The sequence below is a fragment of the Centruroides sculpturatus genome, unplaced genomic scaffold, assembly GCF_000671375.1.
Source record: "Centruroides sculpturatus isolate CEXI.00-Female unplaced genomic scaffold, Cexi_2.0 scaffold1037, whole genome shotgun sequence".
NCBI classification, from domain to species: Eukaryota; Metazoa; Arthropoda; class Arachnida; order Scorpiones; family Buthidae; genus Centruroides; species Centruroides sculpturatus.
In genome coordinates, this window is record NW_019385488.1 from 307,415 (window position 1) to 317,634 (window position 10,220).

Below are 10,220 nucleotides of genomic sequence, written 5' to 3' on the forward strand. Positions count from 1 at the left end.
TTTTAAAACTCATATTTATTATATTTTTACTAAACTTTTTAAACTTGTATATTTCTTTTAAATTAGTGTAATAATACAAATAGCAATTAATTTTTTATGTTTTATTCTCTACTCCTAATTTATTTGTCTGAAAATTCAAAAACAATAAGAATCATTAAATATAATACAACTAAATATTTTGCCTAGATAAGTTTTAACCTAAAGACATGTTTCATTAATCAAATGTAAAAACTAGATTTTTTTTTAACTAAGATTTTAAAAAATTTATAAAGTTGAAATTTTATATAGATTTTATCATAAAATTTTCTACTTCAAAATAAGTTGTGTATCTTTAAATAATGTTTTAATTCAAGGAATAAATTTGGCAGATCAATGCTCTTTATTTTTTTTTAAAACATCTGTAAAATGGTTACATGATTCTGTTTCTCAGCCTCTGAAGCATAAAAATTATTTTTAAAAAAGCAGTTTCAAACTGTAAAAAAAAATACATGATTTTAAACACAAACACCACAGCTCACATAAAAATAAAGAATTATAATATTTTATTCTAATTATGCTACTAATTTTTTAGTATTTCCTTTGGTTTATGATACATTTAACATAAAACCGAAATATTTCCGAAGGATTATGCCTTAATTGGTTATATTTTAAACATTAAAAGTTTCCTGGTTTTTAGAAAAAGGTTAAAATAGCCGAACCAAAATAGCAAAGCGAAATGATTATTCTTTTTTTCCAACCAAAACGTCATTGTCCTGTGAACTTATAAAAGGTGTTTTTATTAATGTAACCTAAATTTTCCTTTAAAACTTAACTGGTCATAAAAGAAGTCAAAAATCTACTGGCACGATATATAAATTCGTTAAAAAAAAAAAACTCGTATAATTGATAGTTAACCATAATTTGATAGATAAAAGAAATGCCCCGAAGCCAAATGAAAAACTTATTGTGTGTAAAGGCTTCTTTCCTGTTAATCACCATTTTCTCTCTCTCTCTCTTTCGGCTGCAAGATTAAGATTGTAACAAAAACCTTAATGAAAAACGGAACTAAAATGGACATGACGTTAAGTTTAATTGTCAATAATTCGTGATCATTCGACCCTGGGTCTAAGCAGTCATGTTTCTTGGAAAAAATAAACGATTTACGATCGTGCAGTAAATGATTAAATATATATTTTTAAATGTATTTTTTCGAATTATTTTCTTAAAAATTCAAAGATTTATATAAGAGGAATATGTAATAATTTCACATTTAAACATAATTTAAAAAAAAAACAACGCAATTAATATTTAATTAACGAAAGTCCGTCCGGCGCGCGAAAGGTTAATTAATGTGTGAACTATCGTTTGCGCAATTGAGCTGCGCATTGGGCAGTAGTACACAGTCGACGTCATCGGGCCTTCCGTTGTGTGATATCCATTATTCTAATTTATGATGTCTGGTTGTGTTGCTGTCTAACGAACAGGTACGTGAAGTATTTTTAAAATTAAAACTAAAAAAATATACGTATATTATTAAATAATAGTGTAGACAAAACTAGATCAATAAGACATGCCGGTTAAAGTTGCCTGGAATTGTTGGCAACGCCATATGTAATCGATTCTCCGTTATCTTTTCACTGTTCTCGGTTCCTAGCCTTTCATTTAACCTGGAAATAACACCAAAAAATTTACTCCGATCATTTTAAACTGCTAAGCGATGTTTCGATTTTTATCTGTTAGATGGCTTTTTGTTTTAATTTAATATTAGAAACGGAAAATATTACCCCGTAACGTTACTTAATTGGAAATGAATTTTTTAAAGTTATCGACAAGGTCGGGTCCACATATACGTGTTTTTTATTGAGTCTATGCGAGAACACTATAGCCTATTGTGCTATCCCCTTTAATCCCGTATTGCGTTTCTTCTTACACACCGTGTACTGTACGTAATGTTCTAGAAAAATACATTTACGTAATATTTAAATATACATATCAATGAAATAACTCGTATTTAATGCACTTTTGAAGGACGGTTGTTTCCTGTGTTTTAATAGCGTAAATTTTTTCTATACCCTGTAATAATTTTGTTTATATATTATTATTTTTTTTAGGTGAAAAATGGCGAAATGATGAAAGTTACTACCTTTAGAAGCAAGTTCTATTTTAGATATTTGGTCGTTTTTTTAACCATCGGTTCTATTTTATATTTGCTTTTATATTCGTCAGAAAAGGTGAATGTTCCTTTCCATTCTTCAGAAGAAACTGTGAATAAAAATTATACTATTTTGATATGGGAACATGGAAAGAGGATGCTGAGGAGATTTTTCTATTCTTACGGGAAGACTGAGCTCGATCCTTTCTTAAATTGCTCTGTGAGAAACTGTGAAGTGACAATTCATCACGAAGACTTGAGCAGGAGTGATGCTGTTATGTTTCACTTGCATCAAACAAAAGGACCCCATACTTTACCTAAATTGCGATTACCTAATCAAATATGGATATTTTTTACGGATGAATCTCCATTGCACACCTTTCTTCTTACTCGAAAGTATTCGATGAAGGATTATAACGGGTATTTTAACTGGAGCATGACTTATCGTGAAGATTCGGATGTTCCTGCTCCTTACGGAAGGACGATTAGGTTAACGGATGAAGAACGTCGAAACTTACCGCCGTTGCCAAATTTTTTCAAGCAGAACCACCGCTTGGTGTCAATTTTGGGGAGTAATTGTGGAGGTCAAAATCGTAGGTGGCATTACGTCCGCGAGTTAAAAAAATACTTGCAGGTAGATGTGTACGGAGGATGCGGAAATTTGAAGTGCCCTGGACATTTTACGAAAGATTGTGAACCGATGAAAAATTATAAATTTTATCTAGCATTCGAAAATTCAGACTGCAGGGAATACATTACGGAAAAACTCTGGTGGAATGCTTATCACAAGAATGCTGTACCTGTGGTTATGGGTGCACCCAAAGAGGACTACGTGAAATTGTGCCCGCCGAATTCTTTTCTGCACGTAGACGATTTTGCTTCTCCACTAGAATTATCCAAAACTTTACTATATCTGTCTTCTAATGAAACTGCTTATAATAAATTATTTGAATGGAAAAAAGAATATCGCGTTTCAAACGAACACGGTTACTTAGGTTCTCCATCTTTGCATGTTTGTAGAATGTGCGAAACTTTAAACAATCCTAAAAAAATTCCTAAAGTTTATAATAAACTAGAAGACTTTTGGAATCCTACAAAAGATTGCCGTCCACCAAATTGGCAAATTTGAAATGTGGATATTCGTTGCCACAGCTTCCCTTGAAAGGGTAGTCTACACCCTATTTTGTAATGCAGTTATCTCTTTTTCGTAACTGTTTAATAGAAATTAATATTAAATTATCACGAAGTAATTTAGAATATTTTTTATATTTTAATATATTAAATTTTTAATCATGATCGCTTCACTTATAATTTAATTTCCATCTTTACTAATATAACAAGCAATTAATGAAAATATTATTTTATGATTTTAATTCTGAAAAATGTATATTAAATTCTATGAATAGTTATATAACTTTTAATGAATAATTAAATAAACATAAAAAAATTCTTTAAATTTTGTAATAATGAACAGTTCTAGGATTACTGTAACTGGAACTGATTTTAATTTATTAATATTTTCAAACTTTAAACTTTTGTATAGTCAATTGGAATTTCTTAGATGTTTTAATATTGTTGAATTCAGTTTTTTAGTGGGAATGTCATTAAAATACATAAAAAAGAAACAAATCTTTGTATTCTGAAGTTGTTCCAGGAAGTAAGATTAAACTTTTGCAAAAAACAAAAAAATATATAAGATTTTAAAAAAGTGTTCATGCACGAAAGTCTGTTAGACTAAAGTATAATTTTTGTAACGAAAAAAACCTTTTTTTGAATTATAATAAAGAAAAATTTTGGAGAAAAACTATAATTTTATCAATTAATGATAAGGGAATGATTAGGAAGACATTTCACACGTCATCAATAGAATTGGAAATGTCCTTTTGTTCATTTCTCGCTCGAATAGTCAAATAATGCGGAAGCGGACTAAACGACAAAAGGAAGACGATGAGGTGACTTCATAAAACAAAGACCTCATGGGAAAAATGTCAATAAATTTCTAAAATGTTCCTCAACCTATAGTTTTAGCCGAGACCCTTTCGGTTGTGTGGGGTTGATGAATTTGAAAATTAAAGCAAACAAGAAAGTCTAAATACTAGTTTGTTGTTATAAAAGGCCATCTCGGAAGCGATGCAAACAAGTTTTTATGAGGGACTGAGTCACTCCCCCTTCTAATCTAGGTACTTCGGGACAAGAACTCTTCACAACGAAAACATCCGCCGAAAAGGTAAGATTTCCAAATCATCTCAGGTTTAAATACTTAGATCATGTCCACATTCTGTCGCAGCAAAAGACAAAATTTGGCTCTTGTGCATTTTTTTAAAGATGCACTCGCCAAGTTTTCGTAACTTTTGACTCTTCTGAAAATTTCTGTGAACAAATATTTTATCTTTCCCCCGGATATAGGAATGAGGAAGAAGAGATGCCCCACTGACCGACAATGACCCGCTTATCGTGTCCATTAACCGTCATATTGACAATATTTATGTATGACACAATTCGTATTATCTTATTCTCATTCTAACTTCTTTAATTGCTTCGTTAAAGGTTGCAAATTTCCATCGGCTTCACCATACGTTTAGATCCGTTACTCTGTTAAACGTATTTTACTCTGCTAGATGGCAGCAACAGTCGTCTTATTATTCAGTTTCGTTGTATGCGTTCTAGGTAAGATATTACCTATTTGTTTTTGGATGTTGGCTCTTTTTCACAATGCAAATATTTTATAATTACATTATAACTTATAGGTAAAGGTCCAGAAAGTTCGTGCGCTTTAGAAGATCGAATTTATCGGCATGGAGAATCTGTAAAAACTCAATCACCATGCGATAATTGCTTCTGTTTCAAGGGTTCCATCATTTGTTGGAGCACCGATTGCCCCACGCATCCTGATAAAATTCAATGTAGGCCCGTTTATTTGAAAGGCGTGTGCTGTCCTATTTACGAATGTCGTGAGTACCGCATCTAGGTGTTTTATTATATGGCACTCATCTCTGCGTGAGGCCAACATGACGCATGCAGTGATTGGTGCCTTGGGATAACATTTTATTTTATTACTCAATTTAGAACATTTCGATCCTAGTCTGAAACAATTTCTTATTCTAGCGATATCTTCCATTGGAAAAAATTCCTCGTCTGAAGAGAAACCCGCAACTTCTGACCAAACTCGAGATTCTACTGATACACCTTCTTGTAAGTATTAAATATAAAGAAAGGGGGAAATTATTTATAAAATCTTTTTCATTTTTTCTTTAATATTTTTTGTATCAACTCATTTTGGTACTTGTCCGCTGATGAGATCAGCTGTGACGTATATGTCGCTTCCCCGCGTCTTGGCTTCGAGTGCAGATTATAAACTTATAATTCATACGATATAAACTTGTTTTCACTAAAATTGTAAATTTTAAAAATATTTAAAATATTAAAAATTAAAAACATTTTAAAATAAAAATAAACAAAAAATATATATATATCTTTATATAAATAAATAACACATCACTATTTAGGAGGCCTCGAAATAATTTTTATCTTGGAGCCGAATGAACATAAATTAGACGGTTAATGGGACCATACCCATTTGCCTATTTCTTACTGTGATATATAACCAAATATTCTACACAATATCTCAATATAACCTATCTTTCTTTTCCATTTGGGTAAAGATTAAAAAATAAGTGCAATACTAAGATATCTTAGTCAGAAGATAGGCCCTACTCGACTATTACATTAAGAAGTAATGATGCTTTACAAGCATTTCAACGATAAAGCAAGCTACAAAACCTTAATTTATTCTATATTATAATTAAAATGTTTGAAAATAAAGCGATTTTCGGATATTTTAATAAGAGTTATAACAGAAAAATGATAAAATTGTTATTTTTTGAAGGCCTATGAATAATTTATATTACTAAAAATGAAGCTTTAGTGAAAAGAAGTTTGAAAGGCCACCATTTATTTTCGATTCATTCACAGATGGATTAATTTTTTTTCATGAATTTAAACGATAATAACAGCTTATAAATAGAGCTAAATTGAGTGAAAATCTAAACTTAAACTCGAAATTTTAACGTTAATTCTGAAAATTATTGTTCATAATCGAAATTTTCGATTGTGTTGTTAGCGAAACGAAGCAATGAAGCTTAAATAATAGAAGGCCTACATTAGTTATTTAATTAAACTGAAACAAAAACGATCGATATGGAACAGACCCTATAGAAGGAGTATGATTAGAATATGGAAGCGAATGAACGGTACCACTTTGTTACTTTTCTTTGTAATTTTATCAAAATATTAAGCAAATAAAAGATGTTACAGATACAGGGCCTTTGTTTGCTTTTCCATCAACACATTATCTGGACCGTCAAATTGTAGCCAAGAAAGGATATGGTTTGTGGTTACCCTGTTGGCAGATGGCTCGTCGCCTGTCGATTTTAACACGAAAATGCTCTTGTCATCAACGTATGGCTCCGACTGGCTCGACTCGGCGTCGATGATCGAAAGCGATTGGCAAAAAAACACCTGCTCCATGCTTACCCCCAAAGCCAATTAACGGCGGATTTAAATCCCTTCTGCTCCCCTCTGGCTATTACGGTACGTCACGACCCAGGCAGCATTTGGTAAGCACCCAAACGCCAGGGAAGAAGTGGAATTTTGTAAGGTTTTGGGATATCCTGTCTGCGCTGACACGACAGGAAGGGCAGGTTGGTCGCTTTTACGGTTTCTTACTTGGCGCAGGAAATGGCTCACTACGCTTCACACTTGACAAACTGTTTAAAGCCCTCGTCTGGGAAACTTTCTTCTTGCTTATTAATTGTATCTCGGAAACACTCGTTATCTCACATTAAGAAGCAAACGAGAAGCAAGATGGAATCTGCCCTGTTGTCCAACCAACGCAATTATAAAAGTCTCGGCAGGTATCTCACCGGGGTCTTCGTAATTTCGATTCGAAACTGGATCGTTCTCGTAAGATAAGGCCCACGTAACACACCGGGAAACCATTCTTAACCTCTACGACCCCGCGAGACGGACAGGTTAAAGGCCTTATAATATCCACGTCCTTTATTACTAGATCGTATTTTAGCCTAACGACCGTGTCTTTATATGTCTGTTTATTATAAAAATCACTTAGGAAAAAAGTAAATAGCCAGGATAGTTTCCTGAATATTCTGGGTCGTAACAGAGAGATAAAGACGGTTAGAAAATTAAAAAAAAAACACACAAAAATAACTACAAAGCCTTAATTTTCCATCTTAGTTTTGCTAACCGAAAGTAACAAAACGGGTGGAATTGTTTTATAACTCCAATAAAAATTATGGAATAAAAATTATGGCAATAAAAATTATAACTTCAAAGCCCTAATTTTCCACCTTAGTTTTGCTAACCGAGAGTAACAAAACGGGTGGAATTGTTTTATAACTCCAATAAAATTTATGCCGAAGACAAGCGAATTGCTTTCATATTTTAAGACGGTTGTAACAATCAAAGAGTGTTCACAAATTTCATTACTAATTAGGGACGTTCTGCTCTGTTACTTTACAAAATTAGAGGAAAAGAAAGGGTTTAGATTGTAAATGAGAGGGGGTTATGTTTTTTAGTTACTTTCTACTGTTTTATTAAACAAAACTATAATTTTAAAGCCTTAAACTTTTTAAAATATTCTTTTGTAGGGAAAAAAAGAATACAGATACATCTTCTCTTTGTTTCCGTTGTTTAATAAACATCAGAACAGTATGAGTGAAGTCGTGATAGGGGAACAACCGTAACTTCCTTTACAGAAGAGTAGACAACAGCTGTTTCGAGAACGGAGCCGTAACCTACCTTTAACTTTTTCTTCCTGGATAGTGATCCTTAATTATAAATACAGTACGTAATTGGTCTACTTTTGTTAGAGGTTATCTCGAAAATCCTACACCAGTTCCGGTCTGGAAAAGTATCGAAAAGTTAGCATTTATTTAAACAAAACGGCGTTTAAATCTATAAAATTTCGTTGGTAAATTACAGATATTTTTGTCTGTTAAATTCTAGAAAAGAATTAATAATAATCGTGCAGACGTCTCGGGAAAACGATTAGAAGTGATGCAATGACTTAAATGCCATATATAATTGCGGAGGTGACCATAATCGACCGTCTAGGATTAAATTATAGGATTTTATACGTCTACGTTCGAAAGTGAAAGCCTCTCGAATGGAACCGATCTGCAAATTTAACAGTATGAGGCCCCTTGGAATTTTTCAGGCTATCCTAATAGAACGTCTCCGATTATAATTACCTGGAAGCACGCCAAAATGGACAAAATCACGTGACTGTGCCTTTCGTGACATCGGTACCGAGTCACGTAATTATTGATGGATTAGCGTCACTAGACTCGTGATTTTAATGAAGCGAGGCCATCTATCTCTCTAAGATTTGTCTACGGAGAGGGTCGTAGTAAGTTTATGGCTCTGCACAGATCTGTATTACTTGTTTATATATTTATTTTCGAGGTTTTAAAAAAGTAAATTATGTAATTAATAAACGTAGATCTAAATGACTTTATACTCGAGATTAATCCCGGATTAAGTTGGATCTGACGTATACAAACACTAAATGCTGTACCAGCACTCGTTTTTAAGCCACATTTATCAGTTATTTTATAAGAAAACCATTAATTGAAGGCCTGGAATAAGTTAGAGTAGGCCTTTATTATATTCATTTTTTTACATTAATAAATAGACCAGTTTGTTAAAATGATAGGATATATTTCTTTTCTCTTGTTGAATATCCTAAATCAGAATAAATATTCATTAGCTTCAGGATTTAAACATTTGATTGGTGAATATTTTTCATCCTATCTGATCTACTTGATTGATATCTTTTAGTATATCCATGTTAGGGATATTCGATTTCGGCTGATGAATATCTCACTGTAAAAGTAGTCTTCATATTTGACTTTAAATGTGAATATCCAGATATTTAATAGGTTAAGAAATCCATTATCAGTCCAAGTTACAATATTCGATTTCGATTTGACGAATATTTTACACCGTAACGATAAAAATTCCTAAATTTTCGGGCGCTTAATATCCCACGTTGGAATTTTAACTAGCGAAAAAAGATTGTAATATATAAATAATTAAATATCTTATGTCCGGATATTCGGCTTTCTGCCTCGATGGATGCCCTATTATATAACAGAATGTACTAAGAGATTCGGTTTCTTATAATATTAGATATTGGCTGCTTTGAATTAGTCTAATGCTTTAAAAATATACCATTCAACCAGCGAATATTCAGGAATATTTGGCAATTTATTTTTTGTCATTCGGCTTGTCAGAAACTAAATATTTTGTCGTTCTACTCCACGGATTTTTACATAGCTTACGTCATTGCAAGCAACAGGAGAGAAATTTATCCGTAGAATTTGATTTAAAATATTATAGATTAAATTAAAAGGAGGAGAAAAGGTAAAGTGGGCAAGTAAATTCGTTTCGTGAATAGAAATAATTTTTTTTTTCTTTTATTTTTCTTAGAATTCTCCATAATTAATGAGCCGAAACGAGAAAACTTGAATTTACTTTTTCTCGTTTAATGTCTATTAATTATAAATTTCGACTTGACTAAATTAAATATAATTTTTTTTTATTAATAAATTCAGAGTTAAATTATATAAATGACTAGAATTTTGATAGTAAATCGTATGACACAGGCTTGTGCGTATTTTTAATCATACAGTTGAACAAAGAACAATAATATATAAATTAATTTAGCTTATTATAACGTAATATTATGAATTATAATTAACTGTAAGAATGGAAAAATGGAGTTAAATAATTTGTTTTATAATATTTACCTGCTATTTATTTATTGTATAAATGGTAAAAATACCCGAGTTGTGTTAATTAGTAGCGAACAATAGGCATATTTTTTATTTAAATTTCTGTTTTATTAGTTTGATTTTATCGTTTGTTCTTATCGTTTCCGATTTTGACAGATGTATGTAATTAAAAAGAAATATTTTAAAAGGATAGATAAGTTAAAATGACGAGGAATGAGAATTCAATTGGAATGAGTAACGGCAGTTATTATTACAATCGAGTCTCCAATAAAGGC

The 10,220-nt window shown here is 31.7% G+C and overlaps 1 protein-coding gene and 1 long non-coding RNA gene across 3 annotated transcripts; both read left to right on the forward strand.

Moving 5' to 3' along the window:
* Positions 1–873: 873 nt before the first annotated feature.
* On the forward strand, positions 874–5,524 carry LOC111639460 (glycoprotein 3-alpha-L-fucosyltransferase A-like). Of its 2 annotated transcripts, XM_023385355.1 has the most exons (4): positions 874–1,463; positions 2,091–4,798; positions 4,879–5,082; positions 5,237–5,524. In XM_023385355.1, the coding sequence occupies exon 2, from the start codon at positions 2,106–2,108 to the stop codon at positions 3,258–3,260; it is 1,155 nt and encodes a 384-aa protein (XP_023241123.1). In that variant the 5' UTR covers positions 874–1,463; positions 2,091–2,105; the 3' UTR covers positions 3,261–4,798; positions 4,879–5,082; positions 5,237–5,524. The 2 variants fall into 2 exon arrangements, with proteins under 2 accessions (XP_023241123.1, XP_023241122.1); XM_023385354.1 differs by having other exon boundaries at positions 874–4,798.
* Positions 5,525–6,061: 537 nt separating this feature from the next.
* Positions 6,062–8,669, forward strand: LOC111639462. Its single transcript, XR_002759069.1, has 3 exons — positions 6,062–6,381; positions 7,798–8,070; positions 8,156–8,669. It is a non-coding gene; the product is annotated as an uncharacterized LOC111639462 (long non-coding RNA).
* The last annotated feature ends 1,551 nt before the right edge of the window (positions 8,670–10,220 follow it).

Excerpts from the sequence above, each read along its gene's own strand:
- LOC111639460 (XM_023385354.1), top strand. The coding sequence starts at position 2,106 with ATGATGAAAGTTACTACCTTTAGAAGCAAGTTCTATTTTAGATATTTG.